Source organism: Gossypium arboreum, chromosome 10, assembly GCF_025698485.1.
Source record: "Gossypium arboreum isolate Shixiya-1 chromosome 10, ASM2569848v2, whole genome shotgun sequence".
Taxonomy (NCBI): domain Eukaryota; kingdom Viridiplantae; phylum Streptophyta; class Magnoliopsida; order Malvales; family Malvaceae; genus Gossypium; species Gossypium arboreum.
The window spans coordinates 40,741,313-40,762,933 of record NC_069079.1 but is presented as its reverse complement, the minus strand read 5'-3'; the positions used below and the strand labels follow the sequence as shown (position 1 = coordinate 40,762,933).

At 32.5% G+C, this 21,621-nt stretch overlaps 2 protein-coding genes across 3 annotated transcripts; both read left to right on the top strand.

Annotated features, from left to right (window-relative positions):
• The first annotated feature begins 605 nt into the window (after nt 1-605).
• On the top strand, nt 606-6,010 carry LOC108487482 (endonuclease III homolog 1, chloroplastic-like). 2 transcript variants are annotated; one of them, XM_017791836.2, is made up of 11 exons: nt 614-824; nt 900-1,021; nt 1,296-1,359; nt 1,820-1,888; nt 2,295-2,413; nt 3,030-3,096; nt 4,062-4,153; nt 4,392-4,529; nt 4,603-4,707; nt 5,212-5,295; nt 5,664-6,010. In XM_017791836.2, exons 1-11 carry the CDS (start codon nt 671-673, stop codon nt 5,802-5,804), a joined length of 1,155 nt encoding a protein of 384 aa, XP_017647325.1. In that variant the 5' UTR covers nt 614-670; the 3' UTR covers nt 5,805-6,010. The 2 variants fall into 2 exon arrangements, 1 of the variants encoding a protein (XP_017647325.1); XR_008272079.1 differs by lacking the exon at nt 5,664-6,010 and having other exon boundaries at nt 606-824; nt 4,392-4,537; nt 5,212-5,238.
• Nucleotides 6,011-6,816: 806 nt separating this feature from the next.
• LOC108489434 (putative pentatricopeptide repeat-containing protein At1g12700, mitochondrial) lies at nt 6,817-8,705 on the top strand. Its single transcript, XM_053020259.1, has 2 exons — nt 6,817-8,100; nt 8,153-8,705. The coding sequence occupies exons 1-2, from the start codon at nt 6,988-6,990 to the stop codon at nt 8,579-8,581; spliced, it is 1,542 nt and encodes a 513-aa protein (XP_052876219.1). The 5' UTR covers nt 6,817-6,987; the 3' UTR covers nt 8,582-8,705.
• The last annotated feature ends 12,916 nt before the right edge of the window (nt 8,706-21,621 follow it).

The following is a 21,621-nucleotide window of genomic DNA, read 5'->3' as shown; positions in this document are numbered from 1 at the left end:
TGAATGAACAAGTAGTAATTATAACATGTCTTATATTAAATACTTGCACATATTTGCTGGTTATTAGAATTGTAAAAATTGAATAAATTATATAATGTTATACAATTTAATAAACTAATATTTAGATTGTTACAAAATATAGATGTAAAAATCTATTTCAATTAACAATATATTAAAAATTTTCAATCTTGAGATTTTAGTGTTTGAAATAAACATATAACTCTTAATTTTCAGTTAACAATATATTAAAATTAATATATTTACAACTTAATTACAGATTAATTAATAAAGATTAGTCTCTCTTACTGACTTCTCTCCAAATACTTACAGTATCTCTTGATGTGGTGGTTACAACTATCTAACAATACAAAACTTTTAGAGTCTCTTAAGAATTTTTAAATTATAATTTTATTTCTATTTTTCATAAAAATAAATAAAATAAATAAACATACAGCTATTTTATGGAAGATTTCTCTTTGTTTTCTAAATATGATAAGTTTGGGCTTAACCTTTTATCTGATTATAGGTTGTATTTATTTTTTATATAATATTTATACTAATAGAGTTTTAAGTAAAAATTTTAGTAAAAATAACAAGTAGCACTAATAATTATTAAAATAATAATATTTCATGTCTCTTCCCCTCCTAAATTACTAACAGAAACAAAAAAATGTATGAGGTTGTATCAAGGAGTTTTTCACTTCGTTTTAGTATTGGATTTGGATTGGCCTTGGGAGGGATGGAATCGAACAACAAAATGCCAAAAACAAGATTCTCTGTCAAAGCCCTCTCCTCTTCTTCTTCGGATCAAAACCCAAACCCAGGTTTTCAAACCCCTATCATCCTCTTCTTCTTCTTCTTCTTATTTCCTTTTGTCTAAACCTTTTGAGTATTTTCAGGTTCTGGATTGACCAACAACGTTTCTTTGCCTCAAGTTCGAGTTTTTACCAGGAAAAAAAGGCTTAAAAAGACACTGGATGTTGTAAAAGAAAATCCCAAACCAGAAAATGAAGACCATAATGTAAGACCATTGTTTTTTTTTTCCTCCATTTTTTCCCTTTTTTTCCCCATTAATTCCATTATTTTTACTAGTGATATGTTACTCAGGATATTTTTTCCTGTATGATTCTAGAACATGCTTATATGCTCTGAAATTCGTTATTTAACGGTGTCCTATTACTGTATTAGTCAAAAATTGAAATTTGACAACATAATGGATTGATCACACAACCTATCGTAGATTTGTCGGTGTAGAGTTGTTCTTGACCATCTAACCATAATGTCTTTTTGTGCAGTCGTGTAGCTTACCTGACATAGAAGAATTTGCATACAAGAAGGTAGATGGACCTGCTCGGTCAGGTAGGATTCCTGTGGTAATGCTATGTTCCTACTATTAGTACGCAAATGGTGAAAGTTTTTGCTTAAAAGGATTGTTGGATTGACAATGTCAATGCATCGAGTTGTGATGGAATGATTTCCGAATCTCGAGACAATTCACCACGTTTGGAGACTTCGCACATTGCTATCATGCTGTTTTCCTATTGCACATATGAACCCCCGCACTAACAAATACACCTATGAGCCGACAAAGTCACTGTTACAGTGGCAAGGTGGTTGTAAGTTGGCACCAAAGACCACGGTTCAAATCTTGATCCCCTTCCCCAAATTTGTAACGATAAAAGAAGAAAGACCTATTTACCTAAGCACACAGATGCACAAATGCTTGGCTGTGATATATGCTTATGCTGAATTTTGTCCATTTTAATGGATTATCTCCCTGGGTCTGATTAGTTTTTTTCACATACCAATGATTTTGCAGGGAAGTCGAAGTCCGCATGTGATGAGCTTAATGTGGGTGTCGGTATTGCTTCTCCTATTGGAGTGGGAGGTAAACAGTGATAATTATGTGCATGTGAAAATGTTATTTGGAATTACACGAGAAGAGAGATTTTCTAACGTAAAACTTATAATGTACAATGCGGGCCAATTTGCTCTAGCTTGTATGCATTTTTTTCCTACAAATAAATTGAGTAGTCTAATGTTGCCAAAGTTTGCAGTTGGTGTTTGCACCCTATCATTGTGATTCAGATATAAAAGAATTATAGACTTCTGTCTGTAGAGTGTGTGTTTAGGTTGTTAATTACATTCGCTCTTCTTAATGAAGAGGTCCATGTAAACAATGGAATGATGCGACGGTTTTGATTGACAAGACCTTCTTCCTGGTTCATTTCTTTTGAGTGTTAAAACAAAGAAAAGATGATGCATTTGCTGTTGATTTGTTCCACATGATGCAGGCAAACCACCTGCCAACTGGGAAAAAGTGCTTGAAGGAATCCGTAAAATGAGATCCTTAGAAGATGCACCTGTGGACACTATGGGATGTGAGAAAGCTGGAAGTGTTCTTCCACCCAAGGTACAATCTTGTCGATCATTTGTAGGTAGATATATCATTGGTAATCAATAATTTATCCTTTTTATACTGTATTTGCCATTTGCATTTCTGATGCTGCTTTGGTTCTTCAAGTTTAAGGCATCAAATTTGGGATTTAAAGTAAAGGGCACTGAAGTGCTTTATTTAATCTGAGGCTACATGAAGAAATATTGAACCCCACATAGTTTATTAGCTAGAGAAACTGCTTAATGCCAGTATGGAACGTGCTTCATGTTGTAGCTTAAATCATCTTTGGTTCTTGTAGACGAATTATCTTGAGCTCAATATTCCCACTTTGCAGCACCAACTAGTGTCCTATATATTTGATTGTTGACAGCGAATATGATGGGTGGATGGAGATTGATTTTGCCTTATTAGCCTCGGCCCTTGCTTCAAGCTCCATTAGTGGGGTCTGGCTTCCAAAACTATGATTTCGTCATTCTTGATTCTTGAAGCAATGTTGTTGAAGATTCTTTGCATCCTAAAGACATTTGTTTTAGATTCTTATTTACTGATTCTTTTCTATTTAATGGATGTTTAATTATGTATGCTTGAAAACATATAACTAGTATATCTTTTAACTCTTACCGTGTGTTAGGAAAGAAGATTTGCTGTCTTGGTATCATCACTACTATCTAGCCAAACCAAAGATCATGTTACTCATGGTGACTCCCTAATCTTTTAGTTTAGTTTACAGTTATATATCAATTCAACTAATCATCTTCTTGAAGTATTAGACATTCTAGTTATAACTTGCAACAGTAGGAAATTGGGGCATCTAGTGCTAGTTTTGCTTGGTGGCCGTAAAAAGTTTTGCATCAGAAAGTTCTTAAGCTTTATACTTTCATGACTGTTTATGATGAAAAAGTTTTCTTCAAAGTATATCATGGTTATGCTTACTTTTAATATAAAATTTTCATAATCTAAATTCTTATAAAATCTCAGTCAGGGATTTTTAATGTTCTCATTTCCCTTTTTCTACTGGATCCATAAGAAGTTTTTTTCATGTTTTTATTTTTGGCAAAGAAGTTTATCATGGATGAAACTTGATGTATGATGAAATAAGTTGTTCATTGTGGTTGCTTGGTTGGTGAGTTTCTATCCTAACATCTAGATACTTGAAAATAAGTATATGCTTTTTAATTTAATGCATGCCTTAAGAGTTTGTGCTTGTAATCTCAACTGCGGAAGGGAATGATATAGAGAAATGTTTAAAAGCTTATATAACTGTAGCTCAACATGAAAATGAAAATTCTTAAATAGATGATAGTTATGAGCACTCGAAGTAGGACAAGGACATTACCAAATCAAATTAGTTTAATGGTAATGAAAGAAAAAATCCATTTTCTCTCTCTTTCTCTGTGGCTTGGACTCTGGACATGTATTTATTGGTAATGGTCGTGAATGACTGAAATAGCTTTGAATTAGGCCACTGCCACTCTTAAATTTTGCATTAAAGATTTAGGCAAGGAATACCTTTGCAACGTATGAGATGTAACTGATAGTATATTCTGTGATGTTATTATCATTGAAACTTTGTATAGGCTTTGTCTTTTCTGATATAGTCCTATGTATTACCCTGACTTTGTTGATTATGTTCTTAACACTAATAAAGATGCTGTATGCGCAGGAGCAATTCAACGTCTCAGTCAGAATTGTCTTCTGACTCCTGATGCCATTGACAAAGCTGATGAAGCAACTATTAAGAATTTGATCTACCCGGTATGTCATCCTAGAAGTTGCTTAAAAAACTAGGCATCAAAGCTTTTCCATTTTGACCTGTGTGTGCTAGTCCTGATAGGTATACAAGTTTTTTTTCCCATAAGCTGTAGCTTTAATCTTATTGCCTATTTTCTTTCTGTCTCTTCCCTCACGTCTTTGTCAGCTACTGTTATGAAATTTCATTTTGTTTGTTTTAGGTCAGATTTTATATTATGAAATTTCATTTTGTTTGTTTTAGGTCGGATTTTATACAAGGAAAGCTATTAATATGAAGAAAATTGCAAAAATCTGTCTTATGAAGTATGATGGGGACATTCCAAGCTCCTTGGAGGAACTACTCTTGCTCCCAGGGATAGGCCCGAAGATGGCTCATTTGGTAGGAGGGTAATTACATAACTTTTTAAAATTATATGTATACGGAATTTGTAGTTTGATGTGTGGTGCTTTAGGTTATGAATGTTGCGTGGAATGATGTTCAAGGGATATGTGTAGATACTCATGTGCACCGCATTTCCAATCGGCTTGGATGGGTGTCTCGACCAGGGACAAAACAGGTACCTCAATCTTATTTTGTTTAGTTGCTTTTTTTTTTCATAATATATTTTTAGTATTAAAACTACTTAATTTACATACCTATTTGAAATTAATCAGGATTGTATATAACACCGAAATTTGTAACTTAAAATCTGTTTCTGTGTCTAAAGAGAAATGTCATGGATTTTTGCGTGTAATTATTTTGAAAATGCAATTGACCTGGTTAGAAGTTATGAGTAAATTATTTAAGCAACTCAGTTGACCTAGTTAGTGGAAGGCCTTTAGAGATATGATGTTTGTTCCTCCCTCTTCCCACATTCTAATTAATCACCACTTACAAACATATATGGTCATACAACTTCAAAGTGAACCTTTAAATAGAATTTGATTTATTAGTTCTGAGTTACTACAAATTGGAAAAAGTGTCTTTCTTCCTTGGAAAATTTGTTTAATAGATGCTCTTTCGCTTTTCATACTTAAACAAATGGCATATGTCATTACTCATTATCGTGTCGGTTTGCTAGAAAACTTCGTCTCCAGAGGAAACAAGAGTGGCATTGCAACAGTGGCTTCCAAAGGAGGAATGGGTCCCAATTAACCCTCTTTTGGTATGTAGCCATTTCATTTATTCGATTTGCTCACACCTAAATATGCACTCTTATATATGAAGAATTTAGATGCATGCATGCAATAAAATTTATCTCTTCTGTTAAAAGGTCTATTCATGCTACAATCATTTGTATATGATTCACTTTCATGGTGTTCCAAGTTTACCTACATACACAAGAGGCATGATTTCAGCATCCTCGTGTTAAAAAGGTTTCCAATCTTTATCAGAGCATTATAACTAATTCGTGATGATTAGTGCAGTTTCTTTTCATCATGTGTTTCAAATGATCCTAATGCAAACCCCTAAACTGATGCAACTAACGTCTAACAACTTAATGCTTGTATGAACAAAATTGAGTTTGAACAGGTGGGATTTGGACAGACGATTTGTACTCCACTCAAGCCACGGTGTGAAACCTGCAGCATTACGTTGTTTTGCCCATCTGCCTTCAAGGAAGCCTCGAGCCCGTCTAAGGTGAAAAAATCTGGTGCTAGGAAAAAGCTTTGATCATTTTAATTCTTGAAAACAGGATTTTAGTTTCATTTTGCGAGGCAACCCTAAGAAATCTCCGGCCGGGTATGTTGAATGCAGCCATGTATTCTTAATATCGGTAGGAGTATGTATTTTGTTGAAGGGCTTAGAAAGCATATTCTTTTTGAGGTAACTCTCGTATAAACTTCTTAAAGATTAATGTGATGACACAAATTTGGGAATTCATGGGTCATATTTTTTGTATTTACTCACACTGCAGCTTTTACAATCAAACCATGCTCAAATATCCGTTATCCAAAATCGATCCTTGGGCTTGATTAATTATATACAAAATAAAATTTAAATGAAAATGTTTTTTTTTATTAAACACTATTCAATGTTTATACCAAAATATAAACCAACCATTCAATGTGTTTGACAAAAAGAAAAAATAAGAAGAAACTATTCAATTTGTACGAATTTGAATTTTATTTTAGAAATTTTCGGGATCAATGATTGGATCATGCAAACTAGAAATACTTTTTCTTGAATCAAGTAGATCACTCGATCCATTTCTGTATCGCTCATGATCTATCTCATTTTTGTACAGTAGGGATATGAAAATCCATGAGAAGCAATTGGGCATATTGTATGTGTCAATTGCCATTTAGCGAATAAACTCATAGAAATTGAGCTTCCACAAGTGGTACTTCTTAATACTGTATTTGAAGCGGTTGCTAGAATTCTTTTGTTAAAACCAATTGATATGAATTTAATCCAATTAATTTATGCCTAATGATTGAATTTTTTTCCAAAGATAAAAGAGCTACTTAATGTGGAATTTTTTAATTATTTTTTTTCTTTCAACATTATCTTTTAAATATTTTATCTTTAAAGTTTTCAAAATTATTATTTAGACTTATCTCTCCAATTCTTTAGATTAAAATGGAAGGATTGAATTGAACATTTCAAAAACTTTGTAGCCCAAATTGGGAGAAAAATAAAATAAAAGGACCACTTCTACTTTCTTACATTGAAACGAAGCTTAAAAGAACTCACACATCAATCATCCATGTACAGTAAAAGCGGCGCAAAAAGAGTTCAAGAAAATCACAGCAAACTCTGTTTTATTGTAACCCAACTTTTCCCAGGCCATTTGTGGTTTTCATTTGAAACTCAGCTCAGCTATTGCTTCTTCCGTTTTGCTTAATTTCAACATATGGGTAAGCTTATTCCTTCTATTTTCCACTCTTCCTTTCCTCGATATTTTAACACCTTTGCTACCCACATTCAAGCTTTAAGTGAGAATTCCATGTCTGTAAGGGGAAACCCAAAAAATTCTGATCGCTTCCGTAATGTTGAGGATGCTTTGGCTTCCTTTAAAAAGATGATTGACAAGTACCCACTGCCTTCAATTCTGGAATTCACCAAAATATTATCATCCATTGTTAGAATGAAACATTATGCTACTGTTGTTTCTATGTGTAGGCAGATGGAAGTATTAGGAGTTCCCCATAATGTTTATTCTTTCAACATCTTGATTAATTGTTTTTGTCAATTAGGTCATACTGATTTCGGGTTTTCTGTTTTTGGGAAAATGCTCAAGTTAGGTGTTGAGCCTGATGTTGTAACCTTTACCACTTTGATTAATGGACTTTGTAAGCAACGTAAGATTTCTCAGGCTGCTAGTTTGTTTCATGAAATGATTGGAACAGGGTATCAACCTAATTTAATTGCTTACAGTACAATACTTAACGGGTTGTGTAAGACTGGGAACACCAAAAGAGCTGTTAGGTTTTTATCGATGATGGAAGAAAGAGGTTTCAAACCTGATATTGTAGCATATAGCACCGTCATTGACTGTCTTTGTAAGAAGGGCTTGCTAAATGAGGCTTTGGATCTCTTCTCCGAAATGATGGTTAAGGGCATTAGACCAAATATTGTTACTTATAGTTGCTTAATTCATGCTATGTGTAATTCCGGTCAGCAGAAGCAGGCAACAAGGCTTTTGAATGAAATGGTGGATAACAATATCTCACCTAATATTTTTATATATAATATATTGATTGATGCACACTTCAAGGAGGGAATGATTTTTGAAGTTCTAGATATTGTTAACACAATGGGAAAGCAAGGCATCGAGCCTGATGTTGTCACATATAGTATATTGGTAGATGCATATTGCAAGAAGGGAATGATTTCTAAAGCTGAAGATATTGTTGACAGTATGAAAAAGCTAGGCATTGAGCCTGATGTTGTCACATATAACATATTGGTTAATGCGCATTGCAAGGAGGGAATGGTTCCTAAGCTGAAGATATTGTTGACACGATGAGAAAGCAAGGTATTGAGCCTGACGTTGACACTCATAGTATATTGGTTGATGCACATTGAAAGAAGGGGATGGTTTTGAAGCACCAGATATTGTTGACACAATGAGAAAGCAAGGCATTGAGCCTAAAGTTGTCACATACAACACTCTTATGCAAGGTATGTGTCAACTAGGGAGAGTTTCAACTACCTTTGTGCTTCGAAGAAAGATGCTTGCTTCCAGAAAATTTCCAAATCTAGTGACCTATTTGATTCTGCTGGTTGGTTTATGCAAAAGTGGTAAACTTGAAGAGGCATTGAAAATTTTTCGAGCAATGCAAAACAGTGGGTTGGAACTTAATATTACCTCCTATACTATTGTAATTGATGGCCTGTGCAAAGCTGAGCATATCGAAGATGCAAAGGAATTATTTCGTGAACTCTCTGTCAATGTTTTAAAACCTAATGTTTGCACAGTGATTATTGGATTCTGTAAAGAGTGACTGTCAGATGAAGCATAGTAGTTGTTTAGGAGCATGGGAGGAAATGATTGATTACCTGTTATTATGTAATGATTCAGGGGTTTCTTCGAAACAATTATACTTCAAAAGCAACACAATTTCTTAAGTTGGTTAGGGTTTCTCTGCAGATTTACGCACTGCCATCTTATTTCTGAATCTAATCTTATGATGTGAGAAACTAATCTTAATCTGAAATGTTTCAAAGATAGTGTCACTTGCGATTATGAATCAGTTTGTTCATACAGTTTCAAACATGGTGTATAACATAATAAAACACGCTAACACAAAATGAATTTCATACCATATTTGTACCTGCCAGAGAGTTCTTAAGTGAGAATCACTTTCTTGAACAATGAGAACACAAGTTCTTTTGGTAATGCCACCATTTGCAGTTCCATTTCAAGCTCTTATCTTCTTTTTGTTTTTATTCCCCATTTTGCTAAATTCTTCATTAATGCTTATTTTCAATTGTTAATGGTTGAATGAATCTTTGTAATTTCCACTCTTTGTTTGCCATTATTGTTTCCACTCTTCTTTGTTAATTTGTTATTTTTAATTAATGTGGGTAATCTGTAACTCTTATTCTTCATTTGGTCACCAAGTAATAATACACAATAATTAGTACAAATTTAAATTTATGTGAAAAGCAAAATCAGCAAATTACTTTCTCTTTACCAAAAAGAAGTGATGGAAGTGATTAAAGATTAGTTTATTGCTAACTTGTAGGATTAAGCTGGAATAAAGATTACCAATTGAAATTTGGTGCTGTTTAACTAGGATGCAGCTAATAGGGGCAAGTGAGTCTGCAAAAATGCCTTATGTTTTAACCTCAGCATTTACAAAATTGATGAGCATGCATAATTTTATGAGGAGTACCTGTGTGAGAGAGAGCATAGGTGCTTTCAACACAAGTACATGCACTTTCTCTTGCATTTGGACCTTTGAAGTATTAATTATTACCACTGTTTATTTCTCCTAATGTGATGGTGTAGTTTCACCAATGTTGCCATTTAATAGAAAATCAAACATTTACTCTGATTATTTGGTATCTTTTTGAGATGATGGACTGTGACCATCTCTGTTTTCCCATTATAATTTTGAATCTATATTCTGTAGTCATGCTCCTTCCTGACAAGATAGGAGAAATATGGTAAATGATATTGTGCCTTTTTCTATTTCAGTTTCACTTCTCTAACTTCTTATCATCATTGGTATCTGTGTGACTTGGAAATTCATTTTTGAATATGAGTAAATCAATGGTAAACCTGAATATACTTAGCCACACCAATCAGTTAATTAGCTTACCATTCTGCCGCCATTTCTGGTTTTTGGATAAAAATTCAACCGAATTCTTTCATTTGCTTTTTGACTTTTGAAATCAATATTGTATTGAATAAAATTTGAAATATCCGAAATCGATAATTTTGATTTGATTCGGTTTAATTAAGTTGTTTTTGATAAATTTGAAATTTGTTTATCAAAAAAATAATATCACCTTGTTTTGGACTTCAAAAATATAATATTAAAATTTTTTATTTCTTTTCACAACAATCATAATACATATGCTACATTTATTTATGCATTTATAAAATAAATTAAATAATTAAATTAATATCATAATCATTCATAGGACCGTTTAAAAAAATCTTTTAAATTATTAAATTGATACCATTGAAACTTGTTAAAAGGAAAGTTAATGTTTTAAGGTGTCGTTTCTTTTAATTAGTTATAACCGAGACAACTGTAATATGACATATACTTATTTAAATTTATAACTATCAAATATATATATAATTGACAACATTTGAATAATTATTTCTTTTATAAATAAAATATTATAAAATTTCATAAATTGTTTTTAAATTAGAATTATGCATATAATTATTTGAAGGAATGATTTTTTTTTTCATTAAGTAAGGATTCACCAAGACTAATATAAAACAACTATCTCAAAAATATTTTATTGTATGGTTATATTTAGTTTTTCTTAATGAAAAAAAATTAGGTTAAACAAATTAATCTATCTAGATATGGGTCAATCTATATAGTTTTATTTTATAAATATGATATTGTTTTCATTCAATTTAATTTAAATAAAATGAATTTTATGCGAGAAAATCAAATCCAAATTGAATTATGTGGTAAGAGGTAATCCACCAATACAAAACTATAACGGATTTAAATTGAATGCATTAATTCGAATAATTTTTCGATTTCCTTAATTTCTTCTTTACTTCTGTTCTTAATATTTCTAATTTCCACTCTTCTTTTACTCATTATTTTAACACCTTTGCTAGCCGCATTGAAAAAAATTAAACAATAAATATCAACAATTGTTGTAAATAAAAACATGCGAAGAAAGTTGCAACTTCCAAATTAATTTAAAGCTATCAAAAATTATAATCAATGAAAACCATAGCCTTTTTAAAAAAAATAATCTAATTAAATTCTCTAAAATAACTTTTTTTTTAATTTTCCTCAAATTTATTCGTGAAATGTTTAATTAACTTCTATTTACCTACACTAGAAATTGTGAAGTTGAAATTTGTTGAATAATTTAGAGTGTCATTTAGATGGGTTAAACTGTATATTTATATGATATGGTTACTGTTCATGGATATGATATTGTGGTAGATTCCCATGCACATCGACACGTACCTTACTCCAGGGTTAACACGTGCTTTCTAAATGTGGGTTCGCCTACATGGTAGTGCGAACCCACACTATACGGTCTTATAGAAGAGTGCGAACACTTTGCATACGAACCCAAAGTGTGAACCGCGTAGCGTATGGGTCAAGACCTAATCGGGTAATCAAGTAGCGAGTCGGTAATAGTGAGTAACATGTCCTCCGCCTGGATCGAAGAAGAGTTATAAAGTGACTTTTCTTAGAACTTGATTTCACAAGATGAGAGGTCACATAAGGAGAAGCTTATTAAATACATTTTGTGCTTTAACTTGTCACGTACAGTTCACCACGTGTTAAGGAGTGATATAGTTGTACATAGCTGATTGTGCCCATATTTTTGGATACAGGAATCATTACAGTGTAAAGCCCTTTAAAAGGAGGTTACCTGAGCCCTAAAAACTAAACTATTTGAATTCAAAATTTTGAAGAATGAGTCATTTTCAAGAGAACGACTTCAGAGGTAATTTTCTTAAAATCCCCATTGTTCTTGTGATTTTTTTGAAGGGTTTATTAGAACACAATGGTTAGGACGAGAGGAAACAGTCGTGTTATTCAGGGCATATTTTCACAACACAGTGAAGTGAGTACTCCAGTAGAGGCAATGGCTTATGTTTGCATCACCAAAAAGGAAGAAATGAATCGTGTTTTGGCTGCTTGGGGAATTCAATTACCTAATTTCGCTTATGACTTCTCAATTGCCGAAGGATTGAACTGATTAAGGGACACCACCAGTGGAAATTTCTAACTTCCACTGCACGTGATAAAAACAAGTTTCCATGTACCACTCCACCCTTTCTTGTACCATCTTATCGATGAATACAGGATAGCTCCAGGACAATTATTTGGCTTTTCGTGGTGGATCACAATGGCATATTTCATTAAATACAGTTGACGAGAGGAAGTGTCATTGATTGTTGTTTTCCAGAATTTGTACCAACTAAAAGCTTGCAATTGAGGAAGTTCAACGGGTTTGTGTTATTTCTCTCATCGTGAAAATTTACAATCAATCACCTCGAACTGGTTATCATACCTTCACCTAAACCGTTGCAAGTACATACGAGTTAAGTAAAAGCATAAAGTTGGTTTTGATTTTCCAACTGAATGGTTGTAACACTTGGGTTTGTGCAAGTATACACAATCATTATCAAGTACTAAATAAGTATAAAGTTATCATTTTTACAACGATTGTATATGTTAATTAATATTTTGCAAAATTAAAGTTTTACAAATTAGTGAGAAAACACAATTAATTTGAGTGTTAGATAAAAATAAGTAATTAAATGAAAAATTACCCTAAATGTAATTAATCCTAAGTGTGATGAATAATTAAAATGTATGAGGTGGATTTAGCAGCAAATTCGCAAGCTTTAACAACAATAACATGAATAGGTTATAAAATTACAACATTTGACTTGGTTCATTTTCATCATGCTCACAATGTTCCACAAAATATTCCATGGCAACTCAATCTCTCATTAACTTTGAAACCAATATTAAGTCATTTTAGAATCTTTTACTTAGAAAAGCATGCATACTACCATGATTATATTTAATTAAAGGTTTCTTAGATTTTATGTGAAGTAACAGGGACAGATTAGGCTTGAAACAATTTAATCAGACAAATCTAAAAGTTATGCAAGGTAATAGAGCTCTCTTGAGTTATTAAGAACTTTTAATTTAGTCGAGCTAGGATCTAAATTAAGCATGCACCTTTCAATTATTGTGTCCATTAATCGTCATCTGGCTAGGATTGATTAACTAATTCTAATGCATTCGATCACATTTTAATGAATGAAATACATGCATGATTTTAATTGAAAGCATGATCGACTGAAGCACAGAACATCATGGACATAAATCAAATGAACTTCATCAAATTAATGTAATCATTCTAGCTAAACAAAATTAAACTATCATTGTTAATAAAAAAGCAACAAAGAAAATTCCAAACATGTTGAAAAACAATAAAGATTAAGGAAGAAAAAACTTTGAAATAATTTCAGTAATCCTCAGAAAATTGATCGCGGTGGCTTCTTCCGATCCTCGTAATTGCTCTTTCGCAAGATATTCCTCAAGGTGGCCAACTAAGAGAGAACTTTCTCAAGGAATTGCTAGTTAAATGGAAGGGAAAATGGATGGTTGATACGTGAGAAGGAAAGGAAAGATTATAGAATGTGAAGTGAGGGATTGAAGGATTATTGAATGATGAGGGATTATTGAATGGGAAGTAAAGGGTGGTATTTATAGTAGAGGGATAGCTACGGAATTTACTAAAAATAGTTTTGAATATCCCTCAGGTTTCTCCTTTACTTGGCCGACCATGAATTGTGGAGAGGAGAGGTTGTTGGTTGCTTAATTCATACTTGATTTCATGCATGAATCATGCAAGAAGGTGGACGAATTCCTGGGTAAAAGTTGAGAGCTAATTTTTAATTGTTTTACAAGTGTAAGGACCTCTGAATAAATCTTTCAAAAGCTAATTTTGGGCTACTCATATGCCCTTGTTGAATTTGGGTTTCTTTCCCCCTTACTTCGACGGTTTTTTGTGACCCAATTACTTTTCAAACTTATTCTTCAATTAAATCAACTTTAGCTGGGTCAAAGTGACCTTCTCTTGACCCAATTTACTTTCCTTTATCGTCCAACTAAGGTAAAATGGAGCTCATATCCATGTATAATTAAAATAAGCTTATCAATTATTAACTCTATGGTCCCACTGCAACAATTAAATAAAGAAAATTACTATGTAACATAAAATAATTAAATTATGCAAAAATTTAATACATAAAAGCATAAAATTGCATACTTTACTAAATTATGCCCATTATCTCAATGTAAACAAAATTCACCCATTTAACTATCAAATATTCGGGATTAACATAATTTTTAAGTAAAAAGGTGCTATAAACAACTATAAAAAATCCATATAATTTAGAGTTTACAATGGTCGATACCTAATAAGAGTATGTACTTGAAAAAAATGAAAGATTATGTCTGAAGTAGGGTGGGGTTAGTATTTCAAACTTTGCAAGGGTCACGTACTAGATTTGGAGAAAGTACTAACTATTAGGAATGTGTTTCACTATTACCTCTTAAATCTGAGTTCTAATGGATGGCGGTATATTGATGATGGTAATGGTACAGACACCGTGCGGGTATTGCCTGCGCAATTCATGTGGCCACATGGAGCCACTGATGATTTGAGGCTTATACTCTTAGGGAAGAAAGAGGAACATAATAAATGGTTTTATAGCTTTCATAAATTAAAGTCTCTTCTATAGTTCTCTAAACCTGCAGGAGATCCAGAGTGTAACAGCCCGATTTTGGGCCTAGTCGGAATAGTAGTTTTGAGACCACAAATTCGAGGTCGAGAAATTATTTTAATGTTATTTTATGTGTTATATCATGATTATATGGATGTTTGATAATTTTGATGAATTAATTTCAGCGATTGCATGCTTAATTTTGAAAAAGGACTAAATCGCATAAAGTATAAAAGTTTTGTTCTATTAGCTAAAGGTGTTAATTAGCTATGGACCATTAAAATAGAGGTCCTTATTAAGGAAATAAAAAATATTAATGTGATGGCTGGATATGGAGACAAAAATCATGAAAAGTCAATGGTTAGTTGGCATTAGGTGACAAAATTTGACTAATGAATAAAAAATAATAAAAGCCTAGTTATCATCTTTTTTTTTCCATCTTTTTCTCTCCACCAATTTTCCCTAAGAAAAATGGCCATGGGAGCTTGAAATTTTCAGAAACTTTAGACTCTTGCAAGTAAGTGATTTTGATGGTCATTTTTGTTGATTTTTATATTTTTGGAACCCTTATAACTTAATCTAGCTAATGAGGGGACTATTTTGCGAAATGGTTGAAAGTATAGGGTTTTTACATGAGAATATTCATGTTGTTTGCTGCATTTTTATGGAAGAAAATGAATATTGGTTGTTAAATAAACAACTTTTGTTAAATGATTTTCATCAAAACACTTAAAATGGGCCATTTTGTACGTGTTATAAAATATGTGGTAAATGTGTGAAATAATGGAAAATGTGGGCTACTCTACATGAAAAAGATTCGGCTATGCATGGGCAGTAAAGAAATTGAATACATTTCATTTTACGAGCCTAGGGGCAAATGTGTAAATATGACAAAGTATAGGGGCAAAAATGTAATTTTACCAAAAATGTGAAATTGGGCTAATTTGAGTAGCATGATGAGAAAATAAATTAAATGTGTTGTTATAGATCAAGGAAGATGAAATTCGAAATTAGATCGGGGAAAAGCAAGATAATCGAGTAATTGACTTATTTCGTCATTTCATACCGAGGTAAGTTCGTATGTTAATAAGCTTTAAATTTGATATGTTTAAATGCTTAATCGATATCATGTATTATTTAGTATGTTATTATTGGATCATGAATAATATAAAAATACGAGATTGTATTGAAAGATCAAATTAAGAGAAATGCAGGGTTGAGTATGATCGAATTACGATATGTTATGAATTGACGATAAAGATCATGGTTGGACCATGGCAATATGTGTAACCGTGTAAGACCATATCTGGGATATGACATCGGCATTGTTATGTGGCCAGTGTAAGACCATGTTTGGGACATGGCATTGACATTGTTACGTGAGCCAATGTAAGACCATGTCTGGAACATGGCATCGGCATTGTTACGTGAGCTAGTGTAATACCATGTCTGGGACATGGCATCGGCATCGTTATGTGAGCCAGTGTAAGACCATGTCTAGGACATGACATCGGCATGAGGCATCGTGTAAGACCATAGCTGGGCTATTGGCATCGATATGAGATTTTCATGTAAGACCATGTCTGGGACATGACATTGGTACGATACATCATGTACAAGTTTTTCCCGAGTATCATTAGTATCCCAAGAGGTTCAACGGGTAAATCCAAAGATTATGTCAAAGAAATGACAAGGTATGATCATGTTGAAAGGGTACAGGTATGTACGCAAAATTCATGAGTAATGAATTCGATGTATATGAGACATTTGGTAAGAATGTAAATGAGTAAGTCCTACCTATGAAAATGATCTTGTGATGACCTTGTGATTATAGGTCTATACTTATGATATATAAATAGGTGGTAAATTTGATTGATGATCATGTGTGAGGCTTTTAGGCCAAATTAAATTGAGACATGATAAGTTTAAGTTTTGTTGTTAATGTATAGGTTAATTGGCCAATGAATGACGTGTAAATATTTGGCACTAACTAGCTATTGGAATGACTAGTTAAGGATATGTTTTGGTGTTATGTATGATTAAATGGATGTTAATACAAAGAAATTATGAAAAAGTAAAGTTAGCAGTAAAACTGTTCTGGACAGGAGCAATTATATAATTTTGAAAAATCCCCAAAAATTGTAGAAATTTAATTATAGGTTGAATAATATATGAAATTAAATATTATTGAGTCTAGTTTCACATAGAAGAAACAATGTAAGAAAAAGAATTTCATATTATGAGATGTTTGAATTTTTGTGGGACAGGGTCAGGATGAATCCAGAATCCCCTATTCTGACTTTAGAAAATCATTAAAATAGTATAAAAATAATTACAAGTTATAATTTATATTTTTAAATTCTTAATAAATCTATTTTCAAGAGAATCAAACAATAACATCATACGAGTCCCGTACGAGGAGATAATTAATTTTTAGTGAAGAAGAGTTGAAACTGTCAGACAATAGAACAGGGAAAAATTTAAAGAATAAACTATACTTATTGACTAAACCAAAAATTTTGAAAATTTTATGGTAAGGAGATATGTGAGTCTAGTTTCACGAAAAATTAACAAAACTTAATTTCGAGTTCCGTAGCTTAAGATATAAATAATTTAGTGACTATAACTTGCGTAGACAACTTGATATGAACATAAGTGAATAGTGGAACTTTGTGCAATTATGATTGCATTAACTTGAGAACATATTATGAGGATTCTTAAAAGCATGTTAATAAATTTTTTATTTATTTACATACCTACTTTCTAAGCTCTATGCTTACTATATCTTCCTTTCTTTTTTCCTATAGTGTCACAGATGCTAGCTCGAGTTGGAGGTCGTCGGAGATCCTATCACACTAACAAGCTATTGATGGGTATCGATAATTTTCTAGCATTTTAAGTGTAGGCATGTATAGAGATTTGGTTATTATGTACATGATATTATGAGTTGGCCTAGAATATTGACTTATGCTAATTGAAGGTTATTGTTGTATAAGGCCATTTAGTGTGGCCAATATTTGCCATGTTATAAGTCTATGATGAAGCATTACATGGATGTGCATGCTTGTTTGGGTTGGATGAGTGAATGTGTGATAATTATGTGTGGCAAATACTAAATGTGAATGGTTGAGTAAGTTACATGTTATAATTAGTTAAGTGTGTGTGTGGTTGTGCATGATGAATGTGATTTATAAATAGTGTGTGAATGCCATGGTGTGGTTATTGGAATGCTTAAAAAAATGCCATGTTGTGTGTTGATAAACTTAGTATGGGTGTGCAAGTGTTTTTGGATGGAAAAAGGCTTGGTAAATAGTCTAATTATCATCCACATAGATGGCCACACGGCCTAGCACACGGGCGTGTGACATGGCCGTGTGACCCTAAATGGGCAATGACGTCATAAACAACGAGTTACAAGGGTGGAGGACACGGACGTGTCTTGAGCCACATCGGCGTGTGACTTTCCAAAATATGATAATTTTCTTAGTGTCTCAAAAGTTTCAAAAGTTCTCGGTTTAGTCCCTAACCACCTCCAATGTATATTTTTGGCCTTATAGGCCCATATAAGGGACTTTGAGATAGAAATTGAAAATTTTTAAATTTGAACGAAATTTTATGACTTGGAAATGTTTGTATGCATGCGTTTGAGTCCGGTAACGCATCGTACCCTATTTCAGCGACAGACGTGGGTAAAAGGGTGATACATTTAGTGGTATCAGAGCTACAGTTTAGTCGGTTCTTGGACTAATGTAGCGTATGTGATATCTCCCGGCTCTAACGAAATTATTTTGTTAAGACAGAGATGACTTCCAACCGAGCTATTTTCAATAATGCTGAAAAATGAAATTGAGGTGATTGAAATGTGTTTATGATGAAACGAAACTTAGAAAGGTATGAATAGAAGTTCATGATATGTATGTGTTAATGTACGAAGTGAGATAACCATGAGTTGAGAAATGTGAAAACGTAGAATAAAATAAAAGTTTATATGGTGATAAGCCTATCTGCTTTTGCTTAGCATGCATATGATGTTATGTGCTCAACATATTTGATTTTTACTCAAATAGACGGAATGCGTGTTTATGTTCACTTGCTTGAATAAGTGTAATCAGTATGTTCATATGGTAGAATCTTATGTTTAATTGTTAAATTAGAGATAATATGATGTTTTGTTTTATGTCTTTGTTATTGAACCATGAATATTATAATAGTATGAAAATTGAATTGGAAGATCAAATTGAGTAAAACGTAGGAAATGAGTACGATCTTTCAATGAGAAATTGATGGTTAAGACCATGGTTGGACCATGGCAAAGTATGGAATGTAAGACCATAGCTGGGCTATGCATCATAATGACATGTAAAACCATAACTAGGCTATGGCAATTGTGATTTTGTGTAAGACCATAGTTGGACTATGGCATCAAGTAAGCGACGTACTTAAACCCGTAAGGCGTTCTCTAATTTGACAAATGTCGATAAGTAAAATGGAAGCTAAGTGTTGGAATTTAATTAGATATTAATATTGAGCTCGAGTAAGTAAATTCATTGTTTGAAATTGTGGATGACAGAAAATATTTGTATAATAAATAAGTGTGTTAATTTATTTGGAATGAACTATGTGATTATGATGGTATTACATTAGTGATGAATGCTAAGACATATGTATGTATTTATGAGAGTCAAGTTAGAGGCTTTATGACCTCACCCCCTTACCAGTGTTGCTTTATGACGAAATTTTACGAGAATCATGTTGAATAAGTTCATAAGTGTGAACTAAAGAGTTCAATGGTGAAATAATTAGTTATACAAACAGAGCTGAGTATAGTGTGATAAACGAACTCAGTTTTAAAAGAAATATCAGATTGTTTTAAATATTATACGGATTATGCAATGTCACGGTTAAAGAAGAAAGTAGTCTTGGCTAATTGACTTAATTAGGTATTGAGTCTAAAGATGTGTTTACTGAAAGTTCTTCTGAATTGATTTTCGTTAGTGAGTGGAAGAATACAGGGTTTTATGATAATAGGTTTAGTCGGAGAAATGATGTTTGAATTGTAAAGATGTCTGTGTGTAACAATTATGGTTGAATAGATTACAATGATCTTTTCTGAGTATTCTGAGTATATATTCAGTATTCGAGTATATATTCATTCATCCTCAGGGATTCACTTTAATGTCCATTTTCTGATGAAATTCTTATCGAGTGAGAATGTTAGCTAACTTTAATGTTAGATAAAAGTATTGATGGTCTGTTTGAATTATGTTGCCTCATCTCTTTGGGATTCTATCCTAAGATGTGGAAATAAAGTCGGTGGTAAAATTTATGTGAGACTATTCATCTATTTTACTAGATGTTGTTCTATCTATATAAATAATTGGAATGTGTCTTAATACAATGTTGTTCTGTCTATATAAATAATTGGAATGTGTCTTAATACAAGAATGTAAAGAGGTAGTTTGTACTTTTAGATGGTTAAAGTTACATAAAAAAGAACTGTTCAACTGGTGATTGTTGACCACTTTTATGTCCATGTTGTGAATTTGATGATATAGTGTGTTCAATGGATAATGTCATATGCTTTCCAAATCCTGATGGGTTAAAGTATCTAATGTTGCAAAAAAAAATGAATTTAAGACAGTGTTAATGACTTGAGTTATTACAAAAGTATGTGTAACTATCGATTTACCTTTCGGAAAGCAGATATAGTGCAGATGTCTGGAGGGAAAATCCTCATTTAATTGGTGTGAGTTGATTACTCGATTGATCTTATGTGATGATGGTTTAATTCTAGCCATACTATATGCCAAAGCGAGGTTTTTTTTGCGAAATAGAAGCTCAGAAATGCGATAGTGAATGGTAATCTAAATGAGTTCAGTGTGAGTTTACTTCTGATGTTAAATTTCAGATCGGACATGATTCCTGTTATTATTTTTATTTTGAGATAGAATTTGCATATTGATGAATCCAGAACTTATGTAGAAGTCTTTGGTACAAGGCTCAGTAGTAGCACGTCTATTCACCCAAGAATAATAAAATGAGCAGTTATATGAGTAGATGTTCTGGTGATTGAGTATGTATCACGATATTTTCGTGTTTATGTTTAGATGTCTATTTGTTATCAAGTAAGCTGAAATCAAGTGTATGCAGGACTAATACAATCAGTGATGGTACGAAAGTGATGATGAGATAGAGTTACCATAAGGTTCATATCGGGATTGTTATAATTTCCGAAAAGGAAGATGTTATTTGGATTGTGGCTGATTGTTTGGAAAATATCCGTATGATCATTTCAGTATGTGCAGAGTTCTTATTTGACAGATTACTAAGTATATGTATTCCGGAGAGAGTAATTCAGATTTTGACAATGTGCTCCAACGCTGGGTGCTAAAGTTTAAAGGTTATTGGAAAGAGATGTACGAGTTTAAATCGATTTATGATTCTAGAAAGTTAGTGAAAGTGTTTCATGAGAGTTGAAGGTAACTTCTTCTGGTAAGATTTTCAAGAACGAAAATCCCTAAAGGGGGGAAGAGTTGTAACAGCCCGATTTTGGGCCTAGTCAGAATAGTGGTTTTGAGACAAAAAATCTGAGGTTGAAAAATTATTTTAATGTTATTTTATGTGTTTTAGCATGATTATATGGATGTTTGAGAATTTTGGTGAATTAATTTAAGCGATTACATGCTTAATTTTGAGAAACGGACTAAATCGCAGAAAGTATAAAAGTTTTGTTCTATTAGCTAAAGGTGTTAATTAGCTACGGAACATTAAAATAGAGGTCCTTATTAAGGAAATAGAAAAATATTAATGTGGTGGCTAGATAGGAGACAAAAATCATGAAAAGTTAATGGTTAATTGGCATTAGGTGACAAAATTTGACTAATGAATAAAAAAATAATTAAAAGCCTAGTTATCATCTCTTTTTTCCATCTTCTTCTCTCCACCGACTTTCTATAAGAAAAATGACCATGGGAGCTTGAAATTTTCAGCAACTTTAGACCCTTGCAAGTAAGTGATTTTGATGGTCATTTTTGTTGATTTTTATGTTTTTGGAACCCTTGTAACTTATTC